The sequence below is a fragment of the Diuraphis noxia genome, unplaced genomic scaffold (genome assembly GCF_037042655.1).
Source record: "Diuraphis noxia isolate RWA-SAM2 unplaced genomic scaffold, SU_Dnox_SAM2 contig0001, whole genome shotgun sequence".
Lineage (NCBI taxonomy): Eukaryota > Metazoa > Arthropoda > Insecta > Hemiptera > Aphididae > Diuraphis > Diuraphis noxia.
In genome coordinates, this window is record NW_028301711.1 from 75,549,040 (window position 1) to 75,571,296 (window position 22,257).

General features: G+C 27.0%; 1 protein-coding gene and 1 pseudogene across 1 annotated transcript in view; one reads left to right on the forward strand and one right to left on the reverse strand.

Annotated features, from left to right (window-relative positions):
• The first annotated feature begins 47 nt into the window (after positions 1-47).
• Positions 48-7,175, forward strand: LOC149061716 (uncharacterized; annotated as a pseudogene).
• Positions 7,176-9,833: 2,658 nt separating this feature from the next.
• LOC107170318 (tyrosine-protein kinase transmembrane receptor Ror-like) overlaps positions 9,834-22,257 on the reverse strand; it is a 55,127-nt gene continuing 42,703 nt past the window's right edge. The window contains exons 4-10 of the mRNA XM_089217243.1: positions 19,874-20,041; positions 18,701-18,878; positions 17,381-17,542; positions 14,844-14,965; positions 14,139-14,312; positions 13,918-14,076; positions 9,834-10,614 (exon numbers count right to left, since the gene is read on the reverse strand). Of these exons, the coding sequence (XP_089073369.1) occupies positions 10,291-10,614; positions 13,918-14,076; positions 14,139-14,312; positions 14,844-14,965; positions 17,381-17,542; positions 18,701-18,878; positions 19,874-20,041 (1,287 nt within the window). The 3' untranslated portion in view covers positions 9,834-10,290. The remainder of the gene's footprint in view (positions 10,615-13,917; positions 14,077-14,138; positions 14,313-14,843; positions 14,966-17,380; positions 17,543-18,700; positions 18,879-19,873; positions 20,042-22,257) is intronic.

Here is a 22,257-nt window from a genome sequence, read left to right on the forward strand (position 1 = left end):
AATGAACGTCTTACCTTCGTAAGCTCTATTAACTTTAGTGAGTTACGATGGAATACAATTCTGTTACGTTCGTTCGTTCTAAAGATGATGTACCCAATATTTGGTATACCGCTGCGCAATTTGATTTAATAAAAACACTCAAAGCGCGTACCTATAGGCTATAGGCACCTAAATCCCATGCGCTATTCAGTTTAAAAAGTAAAAGAAAGTCAAACGAGTACAATCAATTTGAACTCAATTCTTTTTACACGCTTTTATTTGTTTTTAAAAAACAAATGTATACAAATCACTAGGTTTACGCTCGCTCGCATACAACCGTCACTATTCACTAGGTACCTGCTGTGCGGTGTGAAGGTAAATTTTAAATAATAAAAATATATTGTAGCCTCAGAACAATTTGCTTCGCTGGTCTGATCTATTAATTTACTTGCTCAAATATATTTTCACCGTGTACAATTCAAATAATATTGTAATGTAGGTACATACATAATATTATAGGTACCTATATCGTGAAAATAACACTATATGACACGTCGTGTCTACACAACAAAATGTCCATAATATCTATTATCTATATAATATTGTGTGTGTAAAAGACAGAAACGGCCAATAATCATTTCAGAGTTCTTCAAATCCTCATAAATGTATGATATATTAAAATTTAAAAGATAATCTTCATTATTGTTTTACTGATAAGAACGATGGGAAAAAATTATAATAAAAATAATAATAATATAATATCGTCTATTATTTATATATATACATAATATCTATTTATCATTGCTATTATTATTATTATTGTATCCTGTGTGTACCAGGTATCTACTATTTATTGTTCAATTGAAGTAATTTTTTGATATATTTTTTTAAAGGCGCACCTTTTAGCCATGATTCAGAGTTGTATTCTGAATTCCGATTCCTTACATTATTTTCTAAATAAAATTGACAACAGCTTTTTTTGTTTTTTTTAGAATGGTCCACGCTCGCCTAAACTTTAATAAGCAATGGTTTTTTTTTTAACTTTGTGATAATACGCCCCGTAATAATATTATTACGTATAATATTATTATTTTATATTTATACTAAACATTTTTCAATTTTCATTATAATATGTCACCTGGTTGTGGTTTTGTGAGCCACAGGCTCACAGATAATACCCAAATATATCAATTATTAATAATTTTTAAACAAAATACTATTTTAGATTAGGCACCTACATCGCGTATCTATTTTGTATCTTAATACTTGTTGTACTGTTCGTATCTTTATTTGCACTTAAAATGTTACATTTTTTATGCAGATAGTTATAACCAATATTTATAAGTACCTATATTTTTACACTACTGCCATATTAAATTATTACACCTTAAAACATGATAGATACATAATATCTCTATATTTATATTATTCAGTACCTAACTAGACATAATTTTGAACGCAACCATTATAATAATAATATGTGTACGTGTTATTACAGTGAAGTGTTTTCAAATAGGTAAACCTTTGTACGTGGTGGATTTGTTTGCAAATTATTCGAATAAATATAAATAATTTATGAACAGTGCACACTATATGATGATATTATATACGTTAATTGATTCTACGTTGAGTTCTATACCCACAGACGAATTTGAATTTGAATAAAACTTTAACATCGTGTGCGCACGCATATTTTATTTTATTAGAAAATCGTATAGGTAATACTGCAATTTCTTCAAATTTTCTTCGTGTTTGTAATAATATCATCGACTTTCTATATCATTTATTATTGGTGCCGAGACTTAAATGCAAAATGTATTATTTTTTTTGGAAATCCCGGTGATGCTTTTCAATTGTTAAATCTGTTTCATACATCCGCAGAGAATTAAAAACTTAATTTTTTATTTTACATTTTTATAAAATTTATGCAATTTTGTTAATTTTTAGCGCAGTTGTAATTCAAAATATTAGCTCAATTAATATTGTTCTGACCATTTATCATTTGCTGATTATTCTGCTTAAGATTTCAAAACGCCAATAATAACATATTTATATGTATCTCAGATATGGATCTAACAACATTGTTTAGGGGGGAGGGGGTAAGTCATATTTTTCAGGAAACTTTGGATACTAGATGTTTTTATAATTGTTTTGTTATTGACAGTATACAATTTTTTGAGATACGGTCTTGAAAGCAAACATTACCTAGCCCTAAAGTCCATCCCCTGGAGCCGCTCATGATCTATCAACAGTAGGTATACGATTAATAGCTGATGATCACTGGTTTGAGTACCTATATCGACGCTCATCAGCCATTAATCGAAATATTGTTATGTTATTGAGTTATCTACTCATGATTCTTTTTGGATATTTAAATATATTTTACTTTAAGTGAAAATTGACTAATATATTCTTCATAAGTTTTTATATTATTGAAAATAAAAAAAATTGATCGCATTTCATAAAGGGACATTTTTTAAGCATTTCTGAAATTAAGATTTGACGAAATTTAATATTTAGTCGTAAGATAACGATGGTTTAAATTTCAAAATAATTATTTTAGAAACAATATACTGTTTCTTAAATTAACATTTGCTATGCTCGAGTTCTTGACAATATTACCCTCATATAATCGCTCAAAATATAAAATGAATGTATTAATTTAACAACCATGTTTATTTTTTATTTTGTTTTATTACCTATGTATTTTTTATATGTTGTATACAAGATAAGTAGTCGAAATAAAAAAAAAAATGTAAATAGTTAATAAATATGAAAAGAAATACCAATTTCTTCATAAATTGTTATAATATGTAGAATTTAAAAAAAAGTCGAGTGTAAGTTCACATTCGTTTTTTAAGAGCATATAAAGTTTTGATTTCAAAAAATTCGTAAAAATCATAAATATTTGCAAATTATATTTATTTAGAAATTCATACTAATTTTTAGATTCTGAGCGGAGCGATGAATGTATTGATTTTACCATGATGTGTGTTTTTTTTTTTTTGTGTGTCTTAATTCTTAATACTTTTCTAAATAATTGAGAAAAACAAACTAAAAATTAAGGGAAAAACGGGAAATTTTACGCACACTCATTTTTCGACAAAATCGATTTTGGTTTTTGATGTAACTTTAAAACAAATTACCATAGATACATGAAATTTTCACCTAATGCTTATATAAGTATATTCTATCCACCATGCAATTTTCAAAAAATTTTGACTTAAGTTGAACTATTCATAGGCATTTCAAATTTTCGATCATTATTAGTTTTTTTAAAATTAATATCGATAAAAATTTTTTTGTTAGGCAGAAAAGCTTGAAAATTTAATACAAGGCTCTTAACAAATTGTTACAATAGCAGTTGAAAAATAAATGGAATTCATAGTCACAATTCTTTTTTATAAGCATTCAAAGTTTGAATTTTGACAAAATACGTAAAAATCACGAAAATTCACAAATTATTTTATTCTAGAAATTCTTAAGAAATTTTCTTTTTAAATCTAAAATTTGAAAATTTAATACAAGATTCCTTAAAAGTTTTTCAATCTTTATTACAAATAAAAATTCCACCGGAAATTCAAATTAAATTTTTATGAGCATTTGAAATTTAAATTTTTACAACATTGGATTTTCACTTTTAGCGATTTCCTTATTTTGGTGTAACTCTAAAATAAATTACCGCAGATACTTGAAATTTTGACTGGTTTATATAACCGTTTTATATATTTGATAAAATTTTCAAAATATTTAGATTTGTTTTGAGCTGTTTACTGTTCAGTTTTTTTTTATATAAATATCGATAAAAATTTATTTGTTCGGTAGAAAAGCTTGAAAATTTAATACAAGGCTTCTAACACATTGTAACAATAGAAGTTAAAAAATATTAAAAATTCGTAGGCACGATTTTTTTTTATAAGCATTTAAAGTTGAAATTTTGACTAAATACGTAAAAATTACGGCAATGTTCAAATTATCTTAGATAGAAATTCATTAAAGTTTTTCTTTTTAATTCTAAGATTTGAAAATTTAATACAAGGCTCCTAACATATTTTTACAATAGAAGTTGAAAAATAAAAGAAATACATAGTCACAATTTTTTTTTACAAGCATTCAAAGTTTGAATTTTGACAACATATGTAAAAATCACGAAAATTTGCAAATTATTTTAAACTAGAAATTCATAAAAAATTTTCTTTTTAAATCTAAGATTTGAAAATTTTTAATAATCTATAATATATCCTAGACAGATAAACCGTCTTCGCTCAGAATCGTTTTTTGTATACAATGATATAATATCATTGGATTCAAATTTAATTTCATCCATTAAAGTAACCCACTTGTAACCTACTGTACAGCAGAGCGACATACACGACTTACCCGCTTTTTTTCTTTTTATATCTGGGTTTTGAAAATCCAAAGTAAATTTTCTCATAAGTTAGTCTACATTTATCAAAAACAAAAATTGTCTTTCCGAATGTAAAATCAAATTTAAATGGGCATTTGAAGTTCAAATTTATACAAAATTGGATATTTATTTGATAACCGATTAATGTATTATGTCGTAATTGAAAAACATAATAACTGTAGATGATTTAAATTTAAGTAAATGTTTGTTTTATCATTTCCTGTAGGTACTTGATAAAATTTTCAAAATATTTTGACTCATTTTGAGCTGTTAACGATCAATTTCCAAATAATTTAGTTTTTTTTATATAAATATCAATAAAAACTCGTTGGGTAAAAAAATCTTGAAAAATTTAAATATGAATACAAAGCTTCTGATATATTGTAACAATAATAGTTGAATATTATAAACTTATCAGTATTTTTTAATTAGCATTTAAAATTCGAAATTAACTAATTATATTTTGTGGTTAAAAATTCATTTATTTTTATTTATTTTATTTATAAAATGTTTCAACACACATTGAGCTATTTCAAGTATATTAAAAATGTATAAAATGTTCCACATTTGTAGCTAAAGATTAAAAATTTAAAACATGGTAAATGGTGAATTTAATTAGTTAATTTTGTTTACAAATAATTTTTAAATTATTTACCTAAATATTAGTTTTTTTAAATATTAATTTTAGGTTAAAATTTTTATAAAACCACTTCTTTAAACCAAGAATAATAATAATGATTTTGTCGTAATTTAAAAATAATTTTCACGGTTACCTGAAACTATTAGAGTAGGTATATATTTCCAATATTGCATCTTGTGGCTTAGTTTTTTCAAATGAACGGAATCAGGCTTGACGTACTCTGGTAGTTCCCAATTTGCATATCATAGCTCGATTGTTTCTGAAGCTCGTTTCGCCATTTTTTTTTTTTTCATGCTTGGGGTGTTTAACTACCAATCGATCTTTTTTTGGGAGTCATAACTACATAGAAATGGCGTTATTTTAACAAAACAAAAACACATAATGTCAATAAAAACTTGTAATGCCATAGAAGCACGTGCAATGAAAAAAAAATAAAAATAAATTTAAGGATAATAATTTTTATCGCACCAATAGCAACCCTTTATAAATAAACAGAAATTTCCATCGTAAATTTCAAAATGTCTGTTTGAGCACCTCCCGGGGTTGGACCTATCACTTTTTAACTTAGCCCATCTTTTGCCCAAAGGTATAATATATCTCTGTCCCAAATGTCGTCGCAAACGGTCTAACCATTTAGGAATGTATAAAAGACAAACAGATAGCCAGACAGAAATCAATTTTTAAATGCATAGATTTGTTATCATATATTATATATTTTTCCATATTGATAGAGATATTGACAAATTCAGCGAATTAAATTATTATAGATTTTTGATTAAAATTGAAGAATTAAAAATTATAGAATATCATAATATAGTGTAATCATAGAATTGTTTACTCAGCTTTTGTCATACGTGATATTTTTGATTTTTATCCGATCGATTATTAAACTCTGAAAACTATGCATATATTTACCAACAAACTACATCACTCAAAGCCGAGAACGATAAACATCTCCTCCTTTCCCCAGACAGGACGAGGTTTGTATATATCCTACCTTAGGGCTTCCAGGTGGGAAAATTTTAAAATTCGTCATGACAGCATTATTTTCTTTTGACATTCTATTAAAAATTATATCCGTTTGCATAGCTATTTGAACGTGATGGCCTTAAAGTTGTATCGTATTAGGTGCTTCAGAAATCCTGAGTTGGTGGTATAAAATTACAGATATATAGACCATATAGTGGCCTTAGTGCGTAGCTATTGGTGACTCGTACATTGACTATTAAATAATAATACAAGTTTGCATTTTAATATTATGATTTTCCGAGTAATGCTCATTGTGTTATTACTACTTGCACCTAATTTAATTAAAAATTATCACGCAAAAGATATTATACAACTAAAAACATATCAAAGACTACTACTTAGATACTATTCAGTGTTACTTCAATTCATATTTTGGCCATAGGTGCCTATGGATACTATTATGCGCTGTAGGTAGTGCACAGAAAATAACGACTTTATGGTTAAAAATATGATAACATAATATGTATATGTTACGGTGAATGATGTAAACGTGGTAAAAGACGTCATTCCCCGGTAAATGACATAATTTACCTAAAAATTGGTAAACGTTGTAAATGCAGACATTCTCCGGTAATTGTCGTCAATCACCAGTTTAATTGGAGAATGATGTTTAAAAAAAATTTCAAAGCTTGATGTCGGTACAACTGTTCGTGTCCCAATATTAGATGTTGATAGAGCACGTGGTTCTCCGCGTAATTTACTTGCTGTTATTATTTCATGCGAAGATGACATGTATAAATTATGTAAGGTAATTTTAATTTGATAATGTTTATTTAATTTAAATTAAATAAATACCCGAATGTTTGAACCAGGTACAGAATATGGGGTGTTGAAACACAAATATACACGAGCACAAATTTCTCCGTGTAAAGAAAAATTTCTAGAGCTAGATGAAGCCATGAAAAAAATTAAAGACAGGGAAATAACATTAAGAGAAGCTGCAGCAGGACATGGAATGCTGGTCATCAAGGATTTAATCGATGCAACTGCAAAACTGGTTGTGGTACTAAAAAAATTGATTGCAGTGCAGCAGAAATGTTGTGCAATTCAAAATGTCATGTTAACCAAAATTGTACAAATAAAAATTGTATTAATAATAAATCATTATTATAAATAGTACCTACCTATAGTAAAAAAATCAGTGTATTATTTGAGATTTATCATCATTTACCACTAGTTTTGGTAAATTACATCAATGACCGGTGAAAGATGTACATTTGAATTTAAAATTTGGTTTTTTACATCATTTACCTACATAATCGAATCAATTTGGTAAAAGACGTCATTCACCGGAGAATGACGACATTCACCAATATTCATCTTTTACCGTAACATATATATATATATATATATATACCTACCAATATTTTCCCCACAGATTGTTTACTTGTTGAATTACGATGTTAATACCTGCTTATATATAATATATATATTATGTTGTGTTTCATTCCTGTATTGCGTTACGGTTGATTGGAATTAAATTTGTCATCTCCGGTTATATCGAATTTCCTCCATAAAGTGTAAAACGAAATGTGGGATCGAATTTTACTGTGACTCTGTGAAGTACGATATTATATATATGGCATGGTAGTTTTTTCCGTTTCTAATAAAATGTTTCATCTGGAATTGAATGAAGTGCCCATATATATATATATATATATATATATATATATATATATATATATATCGATTCTTTTAACATTTGTGGCGTATTGCGTTTAAATTCATTCATTTCTATCTTCCATAAATACATAATATATCGAGGAAAAATGATAGATGTTTTTAGCCGGTGTATATAAATAGGTACTTTTGTTTGAGTGAAAAAAAAAAAATAAACATATTCAATCACAAATAATAATACCTCATAACTTAGGTTTATTATATAAATATTGTTACATAATTATATATACAATTATTGTGTTGATTTAAAGCCAATAATGAAGTTCAGTGCCTCTATTAATTAGTTTAAGTGATTTTTTTTTTATTTAAGCGGGCTTTCTACTCTACGCTGAAGTTCAGTAAAGCGTGTAAAAAATAACAAAAGTCAACTTTAACGCGAGTAAAAAGTATAATAATATAGAGTTTAATCTTGCGGCCTTGTTTTATTATTTAAAATAATTATGTCGAACCAACTCGTAAATCTTAATACATCGCGAAATACAAAGACATAAATAAAAAAGTCAAAAAATAATAAACCATGTACCGGTTTCAATACAAAGGATATAAAATATGTCTCTTTTTTTTTTAACTTAAGAAAACCTGTGAGTATTAAACGTAGGTAAGGGAGTGGACGTGAAAAGAATAAAAATGGAAATCATAAATTCTATTGTAAACAGTTCTGAATTCAATATCATATTATATGTATAAATAATACGGTTTGTACCTACTTCGAACTATGTACATTATACCTGTGTCGAAAAGAGAAAATATAAATTTTTATTTTTTTAAACAGCATATATATTTTTTATTTGTCTTTGGAGTTAAAACTGCCGGCATATCAACATGTAGGGCTGTATAATAAAATCAAGACTTTTGGATCAAAGTTTTATTTTAACGATGTTGATCGTGCGGCACGGTCTGATTTCCTAAACCACTTAATGCAATATTACTCAATTACCTAGCTACAATAGTTACTGATATGCATAGTTTTTCGAGACTTTGATCCACGAATATGAATAATAATTATAATAATATAATTTAGTTAAAGTTGTTTGTAATTAATATGACTAATATTTATATCAGTAAAAAAAACATTTCTATGAATAATTATATAATCACACACAATACAAATAATTAATAGTAATAACTAAGTGCATCGTTATTCGTTTTTCGTTAATCGTTAAGAGCAGCTTACATATGCTTTATAAGCCATATTATTTTTATTTTGGGTAAAGCCGTATGCAAACAGTTGGGCACTGTGTTGTAGTGATGACACATCGAAAAAAAGACGTTCAATCAACGGTGCTTTATTTTGTTTCCTGATTTTTACTCTTCCGCGTCCTTTTTGTTTTAGATTAAAAACGGAGTTATTGTAGGTCTCGTGCAACGATGCGGTGCCTTTTCTTCGAGTTTATTACGTTTTATCTGGCAGTAAAAAGCTTAACGATTTCCATTCAGCCCCTCTATAAATTGGAAATTGAACACATACGGTACTTTAAATGCATAGCTTTTCGATAAAACGTAACAGAAAACTTTACAGCGAAGTAAGCGTATTAAACAATTGTTAATAAACGTATCAAACATTTTCAAACCGATTTTCACTTAAAACCATTTATTATTGCTTTACGTTTTTTTTCCATGCTGACTTATCGGTTTTCGTAATCAGAAATGATTAATACACTGTGAACTATAACAAATATTATCAAATCATTAAACTGCGTATAATAATATAAGAAACTCAAAATGTCAAAATAATAAAAGTTTTGAATAATGTAATAAAATAACAATAATCAATAATTATAATAAAATATGCAATAATGATATATTTTATTTATAACTGATTAAAAAATTGTTCATTTTATAATAATTTAAAAAAATCGAAATATATAATATTATTATTGTATAACTGGTACAAAATATAATGCAATTATAAACACACAGTTTTACTTTATTTTACACTATTATAAAATTTATAAAATTACACAATACAAAATTTGCAAATACTAAATTATTTGTAAAATAAAAATCACTTATTAGTTATATAAATGTAAATTATTAATTATTCTAATTTATTATTATTATTTAGTAATAGTAAACAAAACCATTATGCAGAGTTCACTAAACATAGTAATAGCTACATACTACTGATTATTTACAATAATTATTAATTAATGTGATTATTATTAATATTGAAAAATATATTACATGACGTTGTTCTTACCATACAATATAATAAGTCATTTATGACTATATTTATACTTTACTAACATGGTGTTCAAAGTTATTAAAATATATACATTTTTGTTTATAAAAGTCAGCTTAAAATTCTAGTATAGCGCGTCGTGTTATAGGTATTGAGAAAATACCAGATCAACTTTTAAAATCCCTGTAAATGTATTTACAAAAATAATTATGTAAATAAATGATATAAAATATTCGAACTATTCGAACTATTATAGTATACCTACCTATCTAAAACGTAATTAACAAAAATCTTAAATTAAACTTTTTGAGTACAAGCGACTTGCATAATAATATAGTTATAATATTATAGCAAAAGGAACAATACAAAAGTCTATAATGCAGGATATGGCATTATATACTCCACAGTGACACGCTGTTCGTCAGGCTGCAGGTAATCATCGACGTCCAACAGTTCTTCTGAAGGCATTTTTCTCAAGCTGAGATGGTCGACGATCACTGGCAAGGTGGGTGGTCTGGGCAACGGACTATCCAGTTCTGGTCGTTTGGTGACATTTTTCAATCGTTCGTATATGTCAACGAACCGCAAACGTTCTTTGGGATCACTTTTCCAACATCCGTTCATCAAAACACATATAACCGGAGGGCAGTTAATCGGTATGTCCAACAACACGCCATCGTGGATCAACTTTAAAACCTGAAAAATCACAAAATTAGTCAATGCTTGGCAAGTTGGATACGAAACAAAAACATCCTGCAACTTAAACAAATATCAGTAAGACATACCCCCAAAATATTATATAATTCCTATTTTTAAGTAATTACAATTTATTACGTAATACGTAATATATAGAACCATTTTTTAAACATGCTCACCTCATTTCTATGCTTAGATTATGCGTATTTTCAAATTTGATTTTTGTAATTTTTAAACGTAGTAATCGTGATATTTTTCAATACTTAAATAAGTTTGTTCAAACAATTTCCTGTATGTTTTAATACAAATTGATGAATCAGATGATTTTTCTGAGGACATTGCCGTATTGTAATTGAAACTTGAAAGAAAATTTTCTGAGTTCTTCTACTTTAAAGTTTAAAATATACTAAGGATCTAGCTTAAAAGTTAAAAAGATTTATCAACATCTGTCTTGAATATTATTAGGTGCAAATGTGTAATATTAATCAATAAGCATTTTAAAGTATTAAAAAATGATTTGAGTATACTTGAATGATTAGTAATTTTTATTACATTTTAGATTTTGAACGAAGTGATAAATGTATTGATTTTACAATGATGTGTGTTTTTTTTTTTGTAAAAAGTAAACATTTTCCAACAGTTTTCAAAAATTCGAGAAAAACAAAAGAAAAATGACAGAAAAACGGGAATTTTTACGCAAAACCAATTTTCGACCAAATCGATTTTTTATATGGTTGTAATTCAAACAATCATCACTGTAAATACTTGAAATTTACACCAAATGTTTATGTCAGTGTTATCTATATACAGTTTAATTTTCAAAAAATGTTGACTTTTTTGCGATATTTATAGACCACTGAAATTTTCGATTTTTATGAGAATTTTTTTTTTTTTGAAGTGTCAGTAAAGAAACTTAAACCAAAAAAGCTTGAAAATTCAATAAATGGTTCATTATGAGTTGTTCTTATTGTAGCTAAAAGAAATTAAAAATCGTTAGTCACAATTTTTTTTTATAAGCGTTTATAGTTCAAATTTTTACGAAATCTGTCGAAAACGCGAAAATGTGCAAGTAATTTTGAAGTTGAAAAATCATAAAATTTTTTGTGTTTATAACTAAGGATTAAAAATACAACATTAAGTTTTCCTTCAAGTAGCTATAGAGAAAACTCGAAGCATCATTATAGCAAAAATGTTAAGTGCGTTTGAATTTTAAATTTTTACGAAATAGCGAGACGATAACGATTTATCCTCTAACGATTTTAAACATTTGTTATTATTCAAAAAGTATAAGTCGTAGATAATTGAAAATTTTACCAGTTATTTAGATTAGCATTTTCTTTACATGATTTTAATTTTAAAATATTTAGACTTTTTTTTAGATATTTATTAATGACAACTGAAATTTTCAATTTTTTGAAAATTTTTTTGTGAAGTGTCGATAAAATATTTTTTGCCCTATCAAAATACTTAAAAATTTAATACAAAGTTTCTCATAAGTTTTTCTTATAGCGATTAAAAAATTATAAGAAAACAAAGACACAATTTTTTTTTATTAGCATTTGAAGTTCAAATATTGACAAAAATTCATCAAAACCATGAATATTTTTTTTTTATGTCTGTCATCATGTTTTAGAGCATTAAAAGTGCTTCAATTTTTGATTTCAGTACCTCGTGGCTAGTTCAATTAGAAAGTGAATCTAGTTGGTACTTTGGAAGGGTCAAAACTGAAAAATTCTCAATATTTTTCTAAATAATCGGGATAAACAAACTAAAAATTAAAGGAAAACAGGAAATTTTACTTAAGGTCAGTTTTCGACAAAATCGATTTTGATTTTTGATTTAACTTTAAAACAAATGACTATATATGAAATTTTCACTGAATGTTTATATAAGTATATTCTATCCACCATGAAATTTTTGACTTAAGTTTAACTATAGGTATATTCAATATTCGATCATTATTAGATTTTTTTAAATTAATTTCGATAAAAATTATTTTTTGGGTAGAAAATCTTGAAAATTTAATACAAGGCTCTTAACATATTGTTACAATATCAGTTGAAAAATAAAAGAAATTCATAGACACAATTTTTTTTTTATAAGCATTAAAATTTTGAATTTTGACAAAATACGTAAAATCACAAAAATTCGCAAATTGTTTTAAGCTAGATATTCATAAAAAATTTTCTTTTTAAATCTAAGATTTGAAAATTTAATACAAGATTCCTTACAAATTTGTCAATCTTTATCATAAAAAAAATGCCCACCGGAAATTCAAATTAAATTTTTATTAGCATTTGAATTCAAATATCTACAAAAATTCTTCAAAACCATGAATATTTGCAAATTATTTTGTAGTTCAAAATTCATAATATTGTTTATTTTTATATCTAAGATTGTAAAATTCAACATTAAGTTTTCCATAAGTTTTGCTTCAAATAGCTATAGAGAAAATTTGAAGCGTCATTATAGGAAAAATGTTTTGAGCGTTTGAGTTTTAAATTTTTATGAAATCGCGTAATGATAACGATTTATCCTCAAACCAGGTATATGTATATCTATGATAATATAAGGTATTATGAATTATGATAACTACATGCAATGTTTTTGGAAAAATTGATCTATAACCTAATCCTAGTGCAATACATGTAGGTTGTTTGATTTTGAATTTTCTTGACATATTTTATTTACGTCGTTTAGAAAAAATGTACAGATAAATGAGGTAGATATCGTAAAATACCGATAACACATGGTAGATTTTCCATTTTGCTTGTTAGAGGTTAGTGATATAACATTATTTCTTCATCGTTATAAGTAATATATTAAAGCATACCGGTATTATAGTTGCGTTTTTAATAAATTAATTATGTGTATTTGTTTATGATTGATATTTGAATTGATGGTTTCATTTTTTTATTTTATTTGCGTTTAGAATAATAAGTTGAATACGTTTATTATTATTTTATTTTTTATACGATATTCAGAATGCCCATTTCAGTATTTCACGTGTAATATAGTATAATATAATCATATTATTGTTGTGAATATTGAACAACGGTAAGGTTCCATTTGCGCCTAACTAACGCCTTACGAGTATGTTCATACACCTAATTCTCGACATCTTAAAAAGATTTCAACTTGGTCGGGAGCGAAACTAAGCAATTGGACTTTAAGTACTTTACTATTTTGTTTGTTTATTTAGTCGAAATTGGTTTCTATGCGTAATTTATTATTATCATAGCAATATTATAATATGTTTAAAAATCGAATTTATATAAAATCCTAATCGTTAATATTGCTCACTTCGTCATTTGAATAACCGTAATATGGTTGTTTTCCCAGCGAATAAATTTCCCATAGCACGACACCGAATGACCACACGTCCGATTCTAATGTGAATTTTCCATAGACGACGCTCTCCGGTGACATCCACCTCACGGGAAGCAATCGGGATCCTCCAACCTGAAAGCGACGAAATCAATATATTAATGTTGTTTTCTTCGCGTGGTTAGAGTGTTCCGTACTTTGTAATAGTCACAGGTGTAAATGTCTCGGCTCATTCCAAAATCAGCGATTTTCACTGTCAAGTTGTTACCGACTAGACAATTTCTACAAGCCAAGTCTCTGTGAACGAACCGCTGACTCGCCAAGTATTTCATGCCCGCCGATATTTGTAAGGATATCACCAACAACGCATCCTAAAATTACACGGTTTTTATATACACATATAAATATATATTATAAATATCTACAATATTAACGTATATGGGAATTAAAAATTTTTAATTCATTCAAACTTAACTCTTTCGATACCTACCACAGTACAATCATATTTCAATTATTATTTGTTGATCAACCAACCATCAAGACTATGTTTAGAGGTCACCTAATATTTTATAATATTCTAAACCGTTATAGAGCAGTAATATTATTATTAATAATACTAATATTACCATTATCAATATTATTTGAAATAGATTTTTTTAATCTATATATGTTAATATTGAAATATTAACAACTTCCACAGAAAATTGTTATAAAACTATCTATACAATGTATCACTTTTAAAACTATTATATTTGAATACTGTATTTGAATTGGGCACATACCGATGTACAACATTTTAGATTTTTTTTCTTTTGAGGTATTTATAGGTACTAAAATAGCACATAGATATTAACAATGATTAAAAGCTTTCAAACATAATTTACGAAATTTTTCACACTTACTTTATCCAAATTCGGTAAATGTGCTGAATAATTTGTAAATTGATCACTGCTGTTTCTCAGAACTTCGGTTAAATCTCCATATGCCATGAACTCGAATATCATCCATGGTGAACATTTGTCCTCTAAACGAACAAAATATATACATTAACATATTAATTAAATTTTTAATTAATATGATATACATATTTATAATTTATACTATTATAGAAAACTATAACTATAACTTAAACTATAACTTTTTATAATATAAATTACATAAATGTTTAACATATTATTATTAATATGTATTTTTTATTTCACATTGCGCTGTAATTCAAACGGAAATAAATTTTAATCAGCTACAAGTACAATACAATATTAATACAATATTGTTTTTTATTGGTAAATATTCACAATGGAAACATTGATACAATTTAAAAAATATCCTCTATTAGATTACGTATACTTCATTGATTTATTTGAGCTATTATTATTTATTTAATGCTCGCAAATCAGTTTGTCTGACGCAAACGATTAAACTGTTTCGGTATCTAATAAAACAGTAGATGCAGTAATTAAGTAAACTAAATAGACATGGGAAAATCAATAACAAATCAAACATATTTTAGTTTTAAAAAAAAAAAGTTCGTGAAATAATTATAATGAAACTTTATGATATAAACTTTATTTTAAATAAACATAAAGTATAAACATATCAAGAAAACGTTGCATGATTTATGACGTCGATAATTAATTGATTTTAATCTATCATTTTATACTATACATCTTTCTGAAAGAACTTAAATTCTATATTTTATGAATTTAGAAAAAATAAATAAACATAACTTATAGTCACACAAAATACTTAGTTTCTATTTATTTTCTATTCTAACTCTAAGACATTAATTATAGAATTATTTATTTTTATTTTCAATATATATATATATATATAAAACATTTAAAAACGTTCAGGTTAGAAAAACCAACAACATTATTTGTGGAATTTATCGTTTTTACCAACGGATGTGTTAGATTTTGTCCGGTACCTATAGGTACTATTACTTGTATGAATATGTAATTTTTCAATTGGTTTATGGAAAGTTCGCAAATATTGGATGAATAAATCTTTGTAGCTATTATATTGCTTTAAAATTTTAAATTATTATCTAAGTCTTCTATTCAATGAAATTTACTATAATATATTAATATCCAATCATATAATTACTATTATTTAAGTAATTACATCGTTTTGAAATATAAAGAACATTTAATTGCACCATACATCTCGAATTTTTGACAAACACAATAACAATTTTTGATTAATATCCAAAATGGGAGTTTAAGTTCGGGTGCACATATGTATATTTTAGGTACCTATATTTAACATGTATAACACATGAAGACTCGATAGGAAGTAAATTGTTTTCACTCTGAATTCTTATTTTCCGTACATATTTAAACTTTTAATAATCTTAATATATTATAAGTAATTTGTAATTGAAGGAAGGTTTTTCAATACTCAACATCAGCCACACTCAATCAACTGTCCAAAAAAGCTTAAAATAAAAAGTCATACTATTTTAAAAGTGATATCATAAATCATAAGCTGTAAAACATAATAACTGTATGTATCTTTATTTCGAATTATTTTATTTGTATCTGTTTTTTTGAATCATCTCTTCCTTTATTCCAAATCATTCTAAATAATTAAAGTACATAACAATATGTACATAGTGAGGCACACTATTTTCTTGAAGAAAAACTCAAATATGACTGCCATACAAATATATTATGTGTATATATATAAATATTGTGTGTGTGTACTACTCCGGAATTTAATCTAACAGTGTGCAGAAATCTAGATTAATTAAATGATAATAATCTCAAACTAACAAAAAATATGCATGATTATTATTTAAAAATGTTTATAAGTTGTAACAGTCGGTACAAAACAATAAGCTTGACGTACTGCAGCTTTGTATAATGCTTTGTTCTGCAACGTACTCATACAATGAATTTAAATTTTAAATGTAGTGTTAAAGGATAGCAAAGGGGTGGCGGTTGAGGAAAGTGACATCATCTTTAAGTTCTTAGTTTTTCAAGTACTTTATATTATATTCCTCAATAATATTATAAAGTAGAATTCCCAACTTCAAATGTATTCAACTATACGGCTTTAAATAATAACGCTTTTGACAGTGTGATTATTAGGTAGCTATAAGGTTTTTACATTTTTGTGATAAATAAATAAGTAGGTACGAATAACCCATTAAAAAGTGAATAGCCATACGAAATTCCCCAGGGTAGCAAATTGTACGGCAACTCTGCTTTGATCCTAATATATGATGTATATGTGATATTAATTAAAACGCATCGACATCAATCACGGACATTATATAATTAAATATGTATGGTGGATGTAAACGTAAACGACCTCTCTATATGTCGAAAATACACAAAGGGATATTATACTGTTAAAATTATTATTATTACTATCGTAATGTTTAATATCAGATGTTGTATTTTAATATTGTTGTTAATGTAAAGCGTAATATTACCTTGGGGACAAACTCCAATCAATGTCAAGATATTTGGATGTCTGAAATAAGTCATTATCTCTACTTCCCTCATAAAGTCTTCTTGGGCTTCCAAATTGGTGTGATCCTTCAAAACTTTTATGGCTACTGTTTCATATTTGCCATCGGTATGTTGGAGGATGCCTGGAACATAATTACATATTTATTTTTTTACTTACATATTATTTACTACATGTACAAAAATGATAAAATTTAGTGTGAGGATGTATTAATACTAAAGGGTGAGTATTGTTTAGAGTTCAATATTAGACAATTGTCTAGATAATAATTAATTTCGATCATTTTTAAGAATCTAATGCTGAGTTTCATAATCAGTAACTAAACATTTAATGAGTCATTAGCTCGTAGTGAGCTAATTGATCCCTTACACACGATTTAATAGGCCACGGTTGGTCCGTTAATTTAGTTGAATTGTCATGCATCTCAGCAATTCCGCATAACTATTCTAAAATGTTATTTTTATATTTTCCGTCGTATTCGATAAATGTGAAGCTCACTGGTTTGATTTTCGTGCATGGCATTGTATCATCTTAATGTCTCTTATACAATAACGTGAAATGTGCATAAAATCCAATTGCACAGAAACATTACAAACATAATATGAGAAATATATCAAAATTTTATATAATTATGACGTAGAACATAGACGTATCATATTATAATACAGTAGGTATATATATACAGTACCTATATTATAGTATGATAAGCCAAGATATATCAAAATTTCAAAAAATTTTTAAGATATAGGTACAGTGTTAGTTTATTATTATTATAATTTCATGTTTAAGACAAACGTCATACTTTTATAATACCTGATTATGATTCTTAATTTTTGTTATATATATTTTTTTAAGTTTGAGTAAATAGTTGTTCTTGGCTTTTGCAGAGCAACGATGGATCCGAGATCAGTTTTGAGACTTATCTTGATTAATATTATACATTTTATTTCATTTTGGTAAGTACCTATAGTTAAGTTATAGGTACCTATAGCTTTAATAAAAAATATCCTTATCTATGTCAGTCTTAACATTTGAACAAATTGTACATTCTCCAAAATTTTTTTTGGATATTTTTAATATTCTTTGTTTAATACATTGTTATAAATTTAAAATGAAAAATTAATTTTTATATTTTGAGTATAATCTAAAAAAAAGAGTTAACATTAATTAGACGCGCTTAATATTACATTTATACAGGATTTTTTTTAGATTGATATGACTTTTATTATTTTTATACAAATAATAGGTCCTGAAAATATAGAATAATGACGTGTCACATTACCTTTGTAAACTTTTCCGAAAAATCCTTGTCCTATTTCCTCCATTGAAGATATACAACTTTTACTCAGATACGGTATTAGTATAGTGTCTTTGGCGACGGGTGACGGCGCAGCGTATTGCGGATTCAGCGCGAAACTGTCTTCCTGGATCACTCCTCTTATCAGGGACACCACAGGTGACTAAACAGACACGTAATGGATATTATATCATGGATGATTTTTTAGTATATTCCGGGTGTATGCTGATTGCTGAATACACGTCGATAAATTATATTATAATATAAACACATAGATAATATTAATTTTGCGTGCTTACAGAAGTATAACCAGATATTTTCAGAGGTAAATCGTGATAACATATAATCATGATTAGAATATGTCGAATTAAATTTACTATTTGATATTAATACTCAAATATTTAAAATTGCTTAATTATTCACCTCTCACGTGGTTGAGATTCTGTAACGCTTACCTACAGTATTACGTGTTACATCCGTGGTTGAAATATCATGCATGGTTAATGCATATTTTACATACCTCTTCTCCATAAAATCAAAAACGTCAGCGTATAAAGAGAGCCAATAATGATTGAGTATAATAATATTTGGTTTGCAAAATGTGTACCTATACCTATATGATATCCCATTGAGCGCATATTTCGTATTTAATCATTGACGTATTTAAGATTTTTTCAAAGGGGAGGTTACACGTTAACAAATATTTAATCTCCCTAAGGTGAGGGGGTAGTTCAATGACCATCGACATTCCAATATTATAAATAAATAACGAATAAGACGCCAATGGGGGATATATCCCCCATATCCCCTCGTAAATACGCAACTGTATCTGATAGTTCAGCGATTCTCAAACTGTGTACTAGCTAGGATCACCGCAAACTTTTTCTAAGGGAACCACGGTCTACGGCTCATAATAAATAATTAAAAATGTATAGAATTTTTTTCTTTTGTCCCGTCTTTCGTGGTATTCACAACAGGGCACCGTGGCTATGAGCTAGGATTGGTCAAAATAAGGGCACCGTGTGAAAAAAAGTTTGGGAACCGCTGTGTTAATTAAGAACAATCCTAACCAAGGTATGTGCAATAACTTGCATATATATAACAACCATGATTGTATCGTAATATTATAGTTGTACCGCGAATACTGTCGATGCTTACAATGTTGTTGGCTGCCTTTGACTTGCAACAGCCTTTCGACGCACGACTCCACCATATGGTCAGTATCAACACCACTGAAATGAACGCTGCTATTCCCATCGCCAATAGCATGAGCACGTTTACACGAATAATATTACCCAATATGTTGACGTCCATGTTCTGTTTCACCTGCAAAAAAACGAAGTCCATACACGTGAATGGTAGTAAAATATTGTCATCGACAATGATAATAATAAGGTACTTCCGGTAGCGTATTTTCAGATTTTTTGTGGGAGTGTCTAAAAAGTAAGTAAGTTTTTAATATACCAAAAAATTCAAACGAGTTATGAATTAATAATTATTTTATACCTTTTTTCCAGGGAATCCACCCCCCTCTCACCAGAAAAAACACAACTGGGTATGCGGTGCTTGTTTTTTTTCTCGCAAAAAAATAATTTCCTGAAAACTTAATTATTAAATATACTATTTTTGCCATTACTCGTAAATAGGTACCTAGGTATATCGATGGCATACCTCATAAGTATAAAATATTATAACATACTCATATTTAATATAAACTTTAAAAAATACATTTTATGCATATGATAGTTTTAATAATATTTACAAAGAGAATTTTGACGCACTCATAAAAATAAAAATATTATTATATTGTCAATAGTAGATTTTCCCTTGATATATGTATTTTCACTAACGTTTTTTTCTCCCAATTTCTCATATATTTGCTAACGCCACACACAATTTGTGACAAAAGTCATTTGAATTATTTTTCATATGAGAACTGATTTTACATGGTGACATATATTTGAACTTTTTGCCTATTTTTGTTTCAAATTGAAATCTCAAACTACACTTTACCAACGTGTTACTACGAAATACTTATTGTTTTACTATAAAAATATATAATATTACATTTGTAATTTAATTCTGTCCAAAACATATTTTATGGTATACTCTACCTAATATAGATATTAAAATCAACGGTCTATAAAGTAACATTACAATCAAGCTTTATTCATAGAATTAATCTAATGACCGTAGAACATCCACTGTTTTTTTCTGCGTACACTGAGATGGTATTAAAGTTGATAATTTCTGATTAATTGCACTCACTACTATAAAATATCATTTTATACATATCATAAATATATATATATTATATTATATACAATAATGCGTATTCTGACAGTATGGTATTATTCGAGTATGACGTACTGTCTGAACCCAATAAAAACAATATATTTTTCATTTAAAATTTTCTTAACACTATATTATACTCGTAATAAACAAAATAATATATAAAATAATTATTTTCAAAGTGGAATTCAATTGTATGAAGAGAACCGAATTAAGAGTCAGTCGGGTATTAAGAACTGCTGCAGTGTTTTTTTTTTTTTTAATTATCCACTATTGTTATGACTTAAAATCATGTAAAATTAATATTTTCATAAACATCAAGTATTTTTCGATTACATGAATTAGTTTTGAACTTTAAAATAATATATGCATTGTATGGTAATCAATAATTATTTTATATCACTTCAACTGTTTTTCCCTTTTAGTAAGGGTGAACGATTGAATTAAATAATTTATTTTGCAAATATTTTTTCATACACATATTATATGGAATATGGATACTACCTAGGTACATCAGCAAATCAGTGAATTTGTGCGATACCGGTTTAACTATAAATTAAAAAACAGAGAAGGTAAGCTAGACACATATTCCTCAGCCCCCCCATGGAAAAAACCAAAATTTTCAATTTTTTTTCCACAAACGTTTGTGCACTATTTGAACGAATTTGTGTGCGAAACCCGTTATACCCAAAAAATCGGATTTTTCGTTTTTGACATCGATCACTAATAGCAACCATTTATAAATAAACTGGCATTTTCATCGTAAATCTCAAAATATCTGTTTGGGAACCTCCAGGGGTTGGGCTTATCACTTTTTAACTTTGCCTATCTTTTGCCCATAGGCCTAATATATATATCAGTACCAAATTTCGTCCCAATCCATCCAGTCATTTAGGAATGTATAAAGGACAGACAGATAGACTGACACTCATTTATATATATATATGTAATATAATAGATACGACAAAAACAAAAATCTGATTTTTCGGGTACAACGGGTTTCGTACAAATTCAATCTAATGGTGCACTAATGTTTGGCTGAAAACAATTTTGAACATTTTAAAAGAGGGACTGTAGAAATGTTCATGTATAATTACGCATGCACAAACATTTTCTAAAATATTCGTATCTAAAAACATGTCTCTGTAAGATATAAAACATATATACCTACATATATAGGTAGGTGTACTTATGTTTTATAGAAGATAATTAGAGCGTGTATTTATGTGATGCAAAAACCTGAAAAATAT